The sequence below is a fragment of the Vigna unguiculata genome, chromosome 10 (genome assembly GCF_037176805.1).
Source record: "Vigna unguiculata cultivar grain cowpea cultivar isolate G323 ecotype 2 chromosome 10, ASM3717680v1, whole genome shotgun sequence".
Classification (NCBI taxonomy): Eukaryota; Viridiplantae; Streptophyta; class Magnoliopsida; order Fabales; family Fabaceae; genus Vigna; species Vigna unguiculata.
The window spans coordinates 51491075-51505541 of record NC_140801.1 but is presented as its reverse complement, the minus strand read 5'-3'; the positions used below and the strand labels follow the sequence as shown (position 1 = coordinate 51505541).

Genomic DNA, 14467 nt, shown 5'->3' with positions numbered 1-14467 from the left:
ATTTATAGAGAGAACGTGAGAAGGGAGAAACATGACTCCATAATAATGAGCTTTGCGGGTTAATTTTTCTAAGGCCAACAACTCCACATGCAACACGTTATCCACATTTGATTGTATTTTTTTTTGTCTTCCTTCTTATGTATACAAATTTAATATTCTTTGATGACATTCAATTAGTTCTTTTATTACAATCCTTTTGTTTGAGTTTTGGACGTTCCAGTTGTCCTTTTCTTTTTATTTGCACATGCAAATGATCTATTACAATCAAGAGAGTTGAGAAAAGAATTTTTTATTACAAGAAAGAAAATCGTGTAATCATTATTTATACTTGTTTAAACTTGCCCTCTAATATAATCAAATATTTTTACAATTACAATATTGATTCTTTTGGGATTGGAAATCCATGTTGTATATGTGAAAATTACTGAACTTTTTTATACTTTTTAGGTGAGAATTCCATATTGAAGAAATAAATTAATCTAGAAAATTATATTTGTTATACAAGTAAACCCATTTAGAATGTGTAGTGGTGTTTGTTCTTAATTATTGCACTTGTTAGCATATTTATTATTGTAGGTGTGTTGTTGGACATGTCTGTTTGTGTTTTTTATATGGTATATTGTTCGAAAACTTTATACATTTTTTTGTCTTTTTTATCTTTTGTTTGTGATAAGTGATTGCAAGAACATGGTTCTTTGAGAATGAGTCTCAACCAAAAGTCACATAATTGAAAGACTTGGCTCTCAACAACGATAGTGGTAAAGAAAGTTTCTTTTGATTTGAGTACAAAGAACAATTTGAAACTTTTCAACATTATTACTGATAAACATAAAGATGAACCAGATAGGAAGTGACAGTGAAAACACACTTATAATATACTCAAATTGAAGGAGAGCAGCATAGTGCATACATTGAGACAACAATTTCACAGACTCATGTTGTCTCTTATTCAAAAGCAAAATATGGATAAAGAAAACACATCCGTTTTAGATAGAGATACTGTTAGGAATTCCTCTGAAAGTCATCCCTTCTTCACTTGAACGAAGAAGTAAGGTGTATGGCAACTCAACTGGCCCACGACGGCTACTCAGACTTGGATCATTGTTCCTTGCTGTGATCTTTGCTTCAATTTCTGTCAGTTTGCTTCCAAACTTTTTGAATGCTTCTAGTGCCTTTGTATCAGTTGTCCAATATGGACTATCCCTCTCCCCAAGATAGACCTCATCGGAAGCATGCCTTGACAATATCTCCAACACTGAAATGTCAACAAGGCTCTCAAATTTAGGTGTGATTGTATTCAAATATGCCTTTTGAGGATTCTTCACCATCTCATCATATTCTTTGGTTCCTGGTTCAGGGATAAATCTTCTGCTCAGAGTTGGACGGTTCACTATGTAACCTCCATAAGGATACTGTCCAAAATTAACAGCAGCATGAAGAGCAGAAGCTGACCATATGATGATAGAGCATGATTTAATGAGATCTTCAGGAGTATGCATTTTAGGCCACCAAGGCTTATCTTTTAAGTCACCATGACCCTTTTCCACAACTTCCTTCCACCATGCTTGTAGTTCAGTATCTTGTTGAACTGCCACATCTGTAGGGTAATACAAGGACACATATTCTTGGACCCATGCCTTAATAGCCTCCCATATTTCAAGTCCATCAACAGCATAAGGGTAGTCCTTTATCACAAGACGAAGGCCATGAGGAGCAGAGGGATCCTCAACTGCTAATCCCCTGAGTCAAGCAACAATATAAAATCTTATTGACAAATTCAACTAGCCTCTCTCCATTGCTATTATCATTAAGGGAAATTTTTTGATTTTGTAGTTCCATAACTGAAATAATTCATGTTTCTATTAACAAACACATATGTCTTAGAGAATTAACAGTTCATGCAATCACAAAGTCATCTAATCACCAGTGACAGTACAATTTCTCTTTTACATTAACAATACATAAAAATTAAACCCTATCTTGAATGACTAATTAGTAAATAAAACTCCATATATCTTTGTTTGAGTGAAGTATATTTTATGAATGTTACCTCTTGACCAGATCAGCTGGTAATGCTTGATCAGTGAAAACCCAATTCTTGTAAACAGCTGCTGAAATCTCCATAGAGTACTTTCCAGGCAAAAATGCTTGCTCAATAAAGCCACCTGCATTGATCAGGGATTGCCTAGCAAGGCCATTGATATTTATGGTGTCACGGTAGTGAGGATAAAGAAGTTTATAAATGGGGTGAAGCACACTGAGATGCCTGTTTGTTGCTATGGCAAATGGCTCTACCACAGCATGAGTTTTTAACCTGTTAACCCAAGAACAAAAAACATCAGCATTAAATTCATACACACATACACCATACAGTGTACATGGACTAAATATTGCCAAGGAAGTTCTCACCAATGACTTATGAGCTGATGATAGCCACAGTCATTCACAATTACATGAGCTTTGGCCAACAGCCAAATCGTACTTTCAACACCTTCTGCTGCAGGTAGCACGACTTTGCTCACAACACCTAAATTGTCGCCACCAGGATGTGGCTTGCTTAATTCGATAACAATAGGCTTTAAAGATCCATCATCTTTCAGGAATAGGATTGTCCTTGTGGCATACGCTTTTGATGTTGGTAGGTTGTTTATCCCCGTCAAAAAAGGGATGAATGCATCATGGTAATCTAGTATGAATAATCTGTTTGTAGCAAGTGCCTGTTCCAGAAATTTTTATTTCAGTGACTCAATTTCTTAACTTCAAATTACAAATCCAAGTAGAACAATTAAATATCGACTCTTTTACATGTTTGTCGAGTCTATTTGTTTTTAATTTGCATCAGAAGGATTATTAAAAGGAATTATAAGAGAATTTAGCAAAATTCATGCCAGATAGAAGTTGAATGATGTTTTTTATAGTAAAACATGCATATCATTACCTCTTCTACTGGGACCCCATCCGTGTTAATCTCTAACTGTTCTTTTGTTATGGTACTAGTTTGATCACCATAGATTGTGGGATCAAGTGAGCTTTTTGGTGGAAATTCCTGCCATTATTAAAGAATGATGTGAGGAAGGATGACAGATATACTCATATAGTGGACTTCATAACAAAACATTTCGACTTACTTGTAGACGACTAATGACATTAGGATTTACACCAGCAATCGTCTCTCTTGCAAATTCTTCATCAGTCATCCATGCTGACTTGCTAACTGTTCAAAGCATAGCAGTGTACTTGTCAGATTATCAAATCAACAAGTGCTAACCTGTTTAAGTTGTTTTGATCAAGATGTAAGTTACCTCTGATTACATGAGGTGGGGGAAATTGAAGGACATTTTCACCGTCAGTGCGGAAGATTTCCTTGATGACTGGTAAGGGACTAATTTGGCTGATTATATCTGTTGGCAGCTTAATTCCACCCTCATAGAGACTACGCACATCATCGAAGCTATCAAACTCACTTGATGTGACCCTCAAGTCAAAAATTGCAGATTTTAACAAAGGAAACACATTCTGAGACAGGGCTTTGAGTCCATATGTAAGAAAATCCGATGACTTCAAGTGACCGAAATTTTCATCTCTTGGGACATAAATCTCACCCGGTTTCTCACTGTTGGGGTCTGTTACAAATCAACCCAGAGCAAAATACATATCAACAAAAGCAGAAATTTATATACCCAGATCAACATACTAATAAAGTTTACATCTTTATCCACCACCTATGAAACCATATAAATAAAAATCTTACCTTTTCTGGTCTTGTCTCTACCAGATCTAACCCTGCGAGGGTATGGATAGTTGCTAGAACCTCCAAGGATTGGGCGAGGTTCACCACCATCTGGGTTTCCAATATCATTATACACGTCATAGTCATAGATTCTATCTTGTTCCTTGCGTCTACCAGTTCCATCTCCTCTAAGAGTCTCCAATTCTTCTTGTCTGTACCAGACCAGTGGAGCTGGTGTTGCACTTGGAAGATATGTCTGTCATATATTTCACCAATTTTGTTATTCAAAGAAAAACGAGTGGACTATGTTTGAAAAATTAGTTGGATGAACTTTTGTAAGCATTAGAAAAGCAGAACTTACATTGTTGACAAAGAAAATACGATCTTTTTTGTAACTTCTGAAGTTATAAACCCAGGAGTTACAGACAAAGTGAATGCTTCCATGGTTTGGAATGTCGTCGAGAGTTACACTAACAAGAAAAAACTCATCAGTCTTAAAGTTTCTTATGTAAAATGCTCCTGGAATTCCAAAGTCAGAATCCCATTCAAAAAAAATACTGAATGCCTCTTGTCTTGCTCCCAATGTTGGTAAGGTTGGAAGATGACTGTTCAGATATTTTTCCTCTCCAACTTTCCCTTTTCCACCTGCATAATCCTCCATGCAAGTTAAATTCCATAAATAGTAAAAAAAACATGGGCACGTGACCCAATAATCATATTTCAAATGTTATATGCTCAATTTTATATTAAGTATTTTATAAATATATATATATATATATATATATATATATATATATATATATTACAAATTAATATTATTTATTATCTATTTATAATAAATTTGCATTTAAACTATTAAAGAAAGTCATTTGAATAATAATTTAAAAGTGTATATTTTCTATTGTTAATAAATAAATGATAATAATAATTTTATATGAACAATAATATTATTTAATTTTGATAAATATTAAATAAGATTAAAATCAATAATAATCTTATTTTATTATTTTCAAAATTATACTTGACAATCAAAATTATTGTATCAAATTTTCCTCCATAATTTTATTATTTTACTTTTTGGTCCGGATCTTTTATAAATTCTTTTAGCAATTGTATCAAAATTAGTGTCCATATGTAATACCAGAAGAATAAATAACACAGAAAATTCGATAAAGAATTCATTTTTTTTTTTCTTCTTTTGTCCTTATTTTTATTACATTAGTTGTTTTCTATAATTTTTCTTTTTTTCCCACTGATTTCATATTCTTTGCGCCCGTACACTACACTCTTTGGAGTAAAAGAATGTAATATATTTTATTCATTTATACTGTGAAGTTAATTCTTATTTATTTTTTCCTCCTTGTAAAGCTAACTTATTACTTTGTTTATTACTGAAGCATTTTTCTTAAAAATTGTTTCAAAATTAATCCAAAAATTAGAATATAAGCTCACGAAAGAATATATATTTCCACAAACTTTGATATCATTAAAGGTGAATGTTAGTATACATATTTGATAAGATGGTAATAACTTTTATACGAGCATTAAAAAATAAATATAAGTCAAATAATTACACCTTGGTAATAAATATTGTTGTGAAAATTGAAGAAGTTATTTATGCTAGTTCTGTTTTCTCATTATTTGAAGAAATGAAAAGAGATTTATAATAGTGTTAAGGAACGAACCATGAGTCTGAGTAGCACTGATCAACTGCATGGAAACGTTACGCCCTAAGAAGGCGGTGGCAGCGTCGATTATTCCGCCGGCGACATGGACGACGCCGCCTAAGATACCGCCGACAGCGCCAACAGCGCCGTCGACGACGTCGCCAACACTCTTTGGAACGGCGGAGGAGATGGCGTTGAAGTCCAAGACATTCTTGGGCATCAACACCACAGTCCCCTTGATCTTGTGTTTCTTGTTGCCGATTCCAAACATTTTTGCTCCTTCTGTTTACACTCACTCAACACTATTCGCACCGACCAAGGAGAAGAAGAAGAAGAAGCTTGTGTGGTGAAAACAATGCGAACAAGGTACTTATATAGAAGGAGATTTCATGGCTCACCTACCTGCACATGTAAAACGTGACATATAGATACTATCATCGATAACACTACATGAAGAAACTATTCATTGTCTCGTCAATTTCTTAGGACCAACATTATCCACTCATGTTTCTTCTATTATTGTTCTCGTTTCTTATATTAGTGGTCGTAAAAAATATTACAAATTTGTGATGATAAAACCAGCACCCCAGAAAGAATTCAGAGAAGTTTTTATGACACAAACAGTTTTTTTTTTTAACATTTCATAATGTCTCTATGTTAGGCATAGAATGGTCCAATTCTCTTTTTCATGCCTTGTTTTTATATCATTGGACTACATGTTTATGCTTGTTCATTCCACTTGGATGAGATGCATTAAATCTTTGAATGATTGATTTTTGGGATTTTTTTTACAAGGGTTCAGATTTTTTTATTTTTTCCCGAACCTTATAAATTTTAGATTGATCATTTTTTTCTAAAGTGATTTTCAGCTTTCTAAAATGGAATTTTTGGATTATGTTTTTTGGATATAATATTTCGGAGTGCATGAAATGTATTTAGAATGAGCTTTTCAGAATAAAATTTTTGAAACAAGTATTTAGGAATAAAAAATTTTAAATTAACTTTTCACAATATATATGATATTTTCAAAAATAAACTTTTCAATTTTTTTTTCAAAAATTATATTTGGAAACGAGTTTTTCCAAACAAATTTTCAGAAATATATATAATGTCTTTCAGAATAATCTTTCTTTTTTTCTCTCAAAGAAAAGTATAGCGAGGATGTGGAACAAATGTGTAATTAGAAGTAATAGCAGCAAGAACCACGACAAGAGTGACACGGTATAATGAGAAAGGTACGTTATTCTTTTACTATTATGGTGGGATGCTGGTGCAGGTACGGACACAATAATTTGACTACGGGTAGGGATGGGCAAAAGACACATACTTTTGCTCCCATCCAAAATAATTTAAAATCTATTTTACTAATTTATATTTTATAATTTGTTTGAATTGAATATTCATTGTTTTAATTCAATCGAAATATTCGATTTATATTTATGGTTAGGTTAGGTTAGGTTCAAAATCGAAATGAGATGGTCAAAATTATAGGTCAATCTGAGTCGAAAGTTGAGATGAGTTAACTCTATCAAAGGTCGAGACAAACTGACCTAGACAAAAAGTCGAGTCAGACCGACCCATGTCAAAGGTCAAAATGAACTGTCCAAACAAATGTTCCAGTTTGGTTGATCAAGGAAGAAGGTTGAGACAAGTTGTTCCTAGTTGATTATCGAGCTCGACCGACCCGACCCAAATGTCGAGACAAGTTGGACTGTGTTGAACGTCGAGCTAGGCCAACCTGGACACAACGTTGAACCCGACTGGCTAGGGTTAAAGGACGAGACGGGCGAGGCCAGGACGAAAGTTAAGACAAGTTAGGTCAGACAAAAGGTCAAAACTTGATCGAATTTGACCAAGTTGGCTCTAACCGAAATTCGAAGGAGTCAACCCTGGTCGAAATTCGACTGCGTCGACCCTAGTTAAAATTCAACCAAATTCGGTCGCGTTGGCTCCAGCCAAAATTCGGACGAATTTGGGCGATTCGACCTAATCGAAATTCGACTTTCTTGGGCATAGCCGACCCCAACCGAAATTTGATCGAATTCGATTAAGAGGGTCAAGCCAAAAGTGGATCGTATTTGGCAGAGCCGACCTTGGTCAAAAGTCGACCAAATTCGACCGAGTTGGTCCTTGCCAAATTTGTTTGAGTCGTACTCAACCAAAATTCAATTGAATTCAATTGAGTCAGTCCCAACTAAATTTGGCCTAATTTAGCTAAGTCAGCCTCCACTGAAGCTCGATTGAATTCGGTCGAGTCGACAATGGTCAAAAGGTCAAGACTTGCTGACATGGGCATGAGATCGAGATGAAATGTATACAAGTTTCATCAACGTTTGCAAGTTTAATAAATGTTTTGGTTCTCATAAAATTTTATTTGGTATTCTAATTTGAAATGTATACAATTATAATTTCTTTTTAAAATATTGAAGAAACAATAATCCTTTGAGTATTAAATATTTGATAAATATTATGTTTCATTTATTGTAATTTGTTATTATTTTATAAAAATTAATTAATTGATATTGAATAAATAAGAAAGTGGGTATGAGTACGAGTATATACCCGTTATCTAGTATGTATGAGGATGAGATAAAAATTTGATACCCGTTACATTTGAGTATATGAGATAGTAAAACTCATATCCGTCCCATTACCATCCCTATTCACCATGGATTGAACTAAAAATGAATTAGTGTAATTTAGCTCACTTTTTGATGAGCCAACAATTTTGCAACGTGGCTTGATCCATAAGAAAAAGATAAATGGATAGATTAGTAAATCGAATCACTTTAATGTGTTTTGTTTTTTTAAATTATTTTATATATTGATTCTAGTACAATTAAAGTGAACTAACTCAATTCATTATTTTATAACATTGAACATTTTACCAAATATTATTATAAATACAGTAGTTAAAAGTGTCAACTTATATAATTTCACAAAAAGCTAATCCAAACTATTAAACATCATTCAACAACTTTCTATTACTTAGAAAGATTAAATTTTCAACCTATGTAATTAAAAGTAACAAAAAATTATAATATAAAATTTATGAAAAAATAATTATTTGAATAACACAAAGATATATATTTTTTAATCATTCCATATCTATGTATGTTAGCCACATAATGGTCCAATTCGTGGCTTGTTTTTATATCATTGGACTATATATGGTTGTCCATTCCCCATTGGAAGAGATGCAATAAATCACTGAATGATTGATTTTGGGATTTTTTTTGAAGGGTTCAGAATTTGTTTTATATATTTAAAATTAAAAATGAAATCACATCCATAGCTTCTCAATATCTCCATCATTTAATATTAATTATTCTCTCCAAACTCAGATACGAGGAATTTAATTAAGGGGAATGTGGAATGATGGACTTCATAACCTATTGGGCCGAGCCCATTAAATTGAGTCGAGTCCAAATACCTACTTCAAAACAATAAGTACATAACATTTATTTTTTCTTTTATAACGTTTGGTTGAATGGAAGAAGATTAGGGAAGAAGAAGAATCAATGTTAAGTTAAGTCTCATTGTGGATCATAGGTGACCATCAAGGGTTTGCAAAATCAGCTATTGTGGAGTACGCTGTAGCAGATCTTCTCCAAAATTACAATCTCAATCATATTGTTCCGGAGCCAAATTCAGAAAATTTCTGAAAAAAATTATTTTTCTTATTTTTAAAAGATATTTTTAAATTGTTTGGGAAACCTTATTTTGTTCGTATAAATCTTATTCCGACTGTTCCGAAATAAATTATCTAAACTAATTAAAATTAAATTGTAAAGTACACTTTTTTTTTCAAAATATATGTAAGAAAAATACATTATTGAAAAGTTAAGTTTCGGATATCATTCTGTTATTCCATGTTATAAGGAAGATGAAGAAATCAGAGTAAAAGGTCTCGAGAGAAGCATGTACTCTACAACCCAACTTTAAAAGACCAAATTGAAAAATGGATAGCCCAAAAGGAAAACGGGCTTTGTTTTTTTAATATGAATTTCTTAAACATTTTTACTCAATCTTTTATTTAATGATAAATTAGCATTTTATAGTTTGTGCAAAGAAGATAATATATATATATATATATATATATATATATATTTGAATAATAATCACTAAATATTTTTTCATATATATGATACATATATTTATAATAATTTTATTTTATATTATTATTGACACTGTGCACAATGTTGGTAGACAACATAAAATAAAAATATTGAGAGACGATAAGGACATCTGTGAAATCTTATATTATAATGTTGATCATTAGTATACTTTTCTAGAACTAGAAGACTTGTTGTATCGAATTATCTGTTTTATATACAAAATGATTGCACCAAATCTATCACATTATCTTGTGATTAATGTTTAAAGTAAAAAAATACGAAGGCATAACAAATTAAGCAATAGCTAAAACACTGTTATTTCCTTGGTTAATCAAAGCACACAGTTCCAAACAGAGAATTACAAGCATAATCAAAAACACAAAGAAGATTCATCATTTGTGTTACAACAAACTGGGTTGATCCATAATCAAGGCATTCAAACACACACTCTAGATAGAGATGCTGTTAGGGATTCCTCTGAAAGTCAACCCTTGCTCACTTGAAGGAATGAGCAATGTGTAGGGAAGTTCAACTGGTCCAGATCGGTTTTTCATGGTTGAATCGGTGTTCCTTGCTGTGATTTTCGCTTCAATCTCTGTCAACTTGCTTCCAAACCTTTTGAACGCTTCCAATGCCTTTGAATCAGATGTCCAATTTGGATTATCTCTTTTTCCGAGGTAGATCTCATCAGAAGCATGCCTTGACAATATCTCTATCACTGTGAGATCAATAATGGCCTCACGCTTCGGTGTGATCGTTCTCAAATACGCAGTTTGAGGACTCTTCACCATCTCATCATACTCTTTGGTTCCTGGCTCAGGGATGAATCTTCTGCTCAGAGTTGGACGGTTCAGAATAAAACCTCCATAAGGGTATTGTCCAAAGTTAACTGCTGCATGAAGAGCTGAAGCAGTCCATATAATAATAGAGCATGATTTGATGAGATCTTCAATGGTTTTCATTTTAGGCCACCATGGTTTATCTTTTAGGTCTGCATGACCCTTCTCCACAGCTTCCTTCCACCATGCTTGAAGTTCAGTATCTTGTTGAACTGCCACATCTGTAGGGTAATACAAGGACACATACTCTTTAACCCATGTCTTAATAGCATCCCATATTTCAAGTCCATCAACAGCATAAGGGTAGTCCTTTATCAGAAGACGAAGGCCATGAGGTGCAGAAGAATCTTCAGTAGCCAATCCTCTAGAACAAGCAAAAAGAGAATAAATTTTTAGACCCAGTTCATTTTTCTGTCTTAAGCCACGTTACATTTATAAAGTTAGTAACTTCAAGGTTCATTATTTAATAAGAATATATACCTCTTGATGAGATCAGCTGGCAAGGATTGTTCAGTGAAAACCCAATTCTTGTAAACAACTGAAGAGATCTCCAGAGAATACCTTCCTGGCAAAAATGATTGTTCTATAATGCCATTTGCATTAATCAGGTTTCGTCTAGCAAGTGCATTGATATTTATGGTATCACGGTAGTGAGGATAAAGAAGCTTATAAATAGGGTGAATCACACTCAGATTCCTGTTTGTTGCTATTGCAAATGGCTCTATCACTGCATGAGTATTTAACCTGCAACACCAAAAAGAAGAAAGATATATCGATAGATTCATATACACACACATACACTATATATATATATATATGTGCTAAATATTGGTAAAGAAGTTCTTACCAATGACTTACGAGCTGATGATAACCAGAGTCATTTACAATTACATAAGCCTTGGCCAATAGCCAAATTGTGCTGTCAACACCATCAGTTGCAGGCAACACAACCTTGCTCACAGGACCCAAATTATCTCCACTTGGATGTGGCTTGCTTAATTCGATAACAAGTGGCTTCAAAGTGCCATCATCTTTCAAGAATAGGATCGTTCTTGTGGCATAAGCTTTTGCAGTTTGTAAACGGTTTATCCTCGTCAAATAAGGAATGAATGCATCATGGTAATCTAATATGAACAATCTCTTAGCAGCAAGTGCCTGTGTTTCACAGAATTTAATTTCAACAATCACTTTGAATCACAAGGAATAGTTGTTTTATAATTCCAAATTAAACTAAGTAAAGAACTTGAAAAATTAGTTGTTTTATATTTCTGACATATTAAATAGATTCAAATTGTTGTGTCAGTTGATGCACCCTATCGGTTTCCACTTGACCAATATTATATTTTCCTTGAAAGAGTAAGTAGTTGTTGGAAATAATGCAGTGGTCATTTTATATATAGCTATAGGTATGTATTATCATAGTGGAACTATGACTCATGTATATATATTATTACCTCTTCCACTGTGACCCCACCCATGTTAATCTCCAACTTTTCTTTTGTTACAGTACTAGTTTGATCACCATATAGAGTGGGATCTAGCTTGCTTTTTGGAGGGAACTCCTGCAATTATTAAAATGAAGAAATTGTCCATTAGCAAGATAGTGGAGCAATAAAACACTGATTAACCATGGAAATATCTAGACTTACTTGAAGACAACGAATGACATTTGGGTTTACACCAGCAATCATTTCCCTTGCAAATTCCTCGTCACTCATCCATGCAGATTTATTCACTGCTCAAATCATAGATTATAGAATTGATTAATTATGTTTAGATGAAAGTTTGGAAAATACTAAGTTCAAACTAACATAAATTTGTGTTGACTAGAATGTTGAACTAAGGTACCTCTGATAACATGAGGTGGTGGAAGCTGAAGGACATTTTCACCATCAGATCTGAAAATTTCCTTGAAGACTGGTAAGGGACTAATGTCGCTAAGTACACCTGTTGGTAGCTTAATTCCACCTTCATACAAATCACGCACTTCTTGAAAGCTATCAAACTCGTTCCATGTCAAATCTGAGTCAAAAACGTTTTCGAGTGAAGGCAAGAGCATCTGAGACAAGGATTTTAATGCATATGTGAGGAAATCTGAGGACTTCAAATGACCGAATTTTTCATCTCTTGGTATATAAAACTCGGCTGCAAGTTTCTCAGTTTTAGGATCTGTAAGAGAGTCCAACAGTAGAAATATCAGAAAACATATTCAGAACACTGACAGATTGCACGTTCAAAAGAGCAAAAACATTCTTAAACTGCAACAAAAAAATCCCTATTGTAATCTATCATTGCTCCTTATAACATACTTTATAAAAGTATAATAATGTTATCTATATTTTCTTTCTTCCTTGTCATTTTGCTTTTACTATTTCTAATAAATCAAATCAAAAAAGCTATGCCTCATTTTCTCTAATATCCCTTATCTCTTCTCTTACTAAACTACACAAACAAATCTCTTCCTCATTAGAATACTGTCTTCTCTCTCTCTCTTCTCACCAAGCGTGTTGCTAATACTGTTTTCTATTGAAGAACCACTGTTATTTTATCTATATAAAAATTCCCACCAACTACTTGGTCCTATGTGAGTTTTGTTATTAATTAAAGTAATGAAAACATGATAAAAGAAAAGACAAAAAGTCTCACCTTTCTTGGTGGGTTTTCTACCAGTTCTAACCCTACGAGGGTAGGGATAGGTGGTGGAGCCTCCAAGAACCGGACGAGCAAGATTTGTATCACTATCTGGGTTGCCCAAATCATTGTACACATCATAATCATAAACCCTTTCCCATTCCTTGCGTTCTCCCGTTCCATCTCCTCTTAAAACCTCCAACTCTTCTTTCCTGTACTTAACTAGTGGAGCTGGTGTTGCACTTGTAACATATGTCTGCAACATTTTTCATGAATCCTTTAAAATTTGACTGCAAAATTTTGAGCTTAATCTGGCAAAAGCATCACTAACAAAACATTCAAACTGGGTCGCTTTCAGACTTACATTGTTTGCAAAGAAAATACGATCCTTTTTGTAGGTTTTGAAGTTGTAGATCCAGGAGTTGCAGACAAAGTGAATGCTTCCGTGATTTGGAATGTCCTCAAGAGTGACACTGACGAGGAAGAACTCATCATTCATAAAGTTTCTGATGTAAAATGCTCCTGGAATTCCGAAATTAGCATCCCATTCAAAACGAACAGCGAATGCATCTCGTCTATCTCCGAACGTTGGTAACGTTGGAAGATACTTCTCTAGATACGTTTCCTTGCCAACTTTCCCGTTTCCGTTTGCTACAGATAAAACCAAAAACATGAGTTTCTTTATCTCAAAAAAAATCATAGTTGCATTGAAAGAAGTGAAGAAAGAAAGTATCATGACAAAAAATGGAAGAAAAAAAGGAAGAAGAACGAACCATCAGTGGAGGTAGCACTGATCAACTTGAAGGAGACATTACGGGATAAGATGGCAGTTGCAGAATCAACTACTTGTCCTGCAACGTCGCCCACGGCGTCGAAGAAACCAGAGACAACACTACCAAGACCTCCGTTCTGCACTGAGGTTAAATCGTTAGCATCCAACACATTCTTTGGCATCAACACCACAGTGCCCTTTATCTTCTGGCTCTTGTCGAAGAGACCAAACATCTTTGCAAGTTCTTGTTGATATTAATGAGTTTTATTGTAGGTTGTGAATTATAAGGAAGCAAAGTGAGTTATTTATAGATGGAGAGATGAAACCTTGAAACATTCTTTTACTGTCAAGTTGCCAACTTTGATTCATTATTATATGTTTGGCTGCTAAATCCATGGACGATGTAGTTATCAACTCGTTGTTAATGTGCTTTTTATTATATCATATATTGATGTTATCCATGTCATTAATTAGTCGAATCTCATTTGTGTCTTTCTGCACTCAAAGGATTCATCTGATATCACAAAATTCTTGAAACAATTAATCAATATCGTAATCAATCTTATATATATATATATATATATATATATATATATATATATATATATATATATATATATATATATATATATATATATTAATCACCTACGTACGCTGCTTAATTGTTTAATCTGGAAAAAGTCACTACGCTATAATATTTTTTTTTTTGA

The 14467-nt window shown here is 33.6% G+C and overlaps 2 protein-coding genes across 2 annotated transcripts; both read right to left on the bottom strand.

Annotated features, from left to right (window-relative positions):
• Positions 1-851: 851 nt before the first annotated feature.
• Positions 852-5736, bottom strand: LOC146883415 (seed linoleate 9S-lipoxygenase-like). Its single transcript, XM_085668272.1, has 9 exons — positions 5416-5736; positions 4092-4375; positions 3752-3986; positions 3303-3623; positions 3129-3214; positions 2939-3046; positions 2410-2717; positions 2051-2314; positions 852-1740 (listed from the first exon to the last, which is right to left on the bottom strand). The coding sequence occupies exons 1-9, from the start codon at positions 5666-5668 to the stop codon at positions 987-989; spliced, it is 2613 nt and encodes an 870-aa protein (XP_085524398.1). The 5' UTR covers positions 5669-5736; the 3' UTR covers positions 852-986.
• Positions 5737-9808: 4072 nt separating this feature from the next.
• Positions 9809-14050, bottom strand: LOC114165656 (seed linoleate 9S-lipoxygenase-like). The gene is made up of 9 exons (XM_028050229.2): positions 13759-14050; positions 13350-13636; positions 13001-13241; positions 12203-12523; positions 12004-12089; positions 11809-11916; positions 11202-11509; positions 10835-11098; positions 9809-10718 (listed from the first exon to the last, which is right to left on the bottom strand). The coding sequence occupies exons 1-9, from the start codon at positions 13988-13990 to the stop codon at positions 9965-9967; spliced, it is 2601 nt and encodes an 866-aa protein (XP_027906030.2). The 5' UTR covers positions 13991-14050; the 3' UTR covers positions 9809-9964.
• Between the last annotated feature and the right edge of the window lie 417 nt (positions 14051-14467).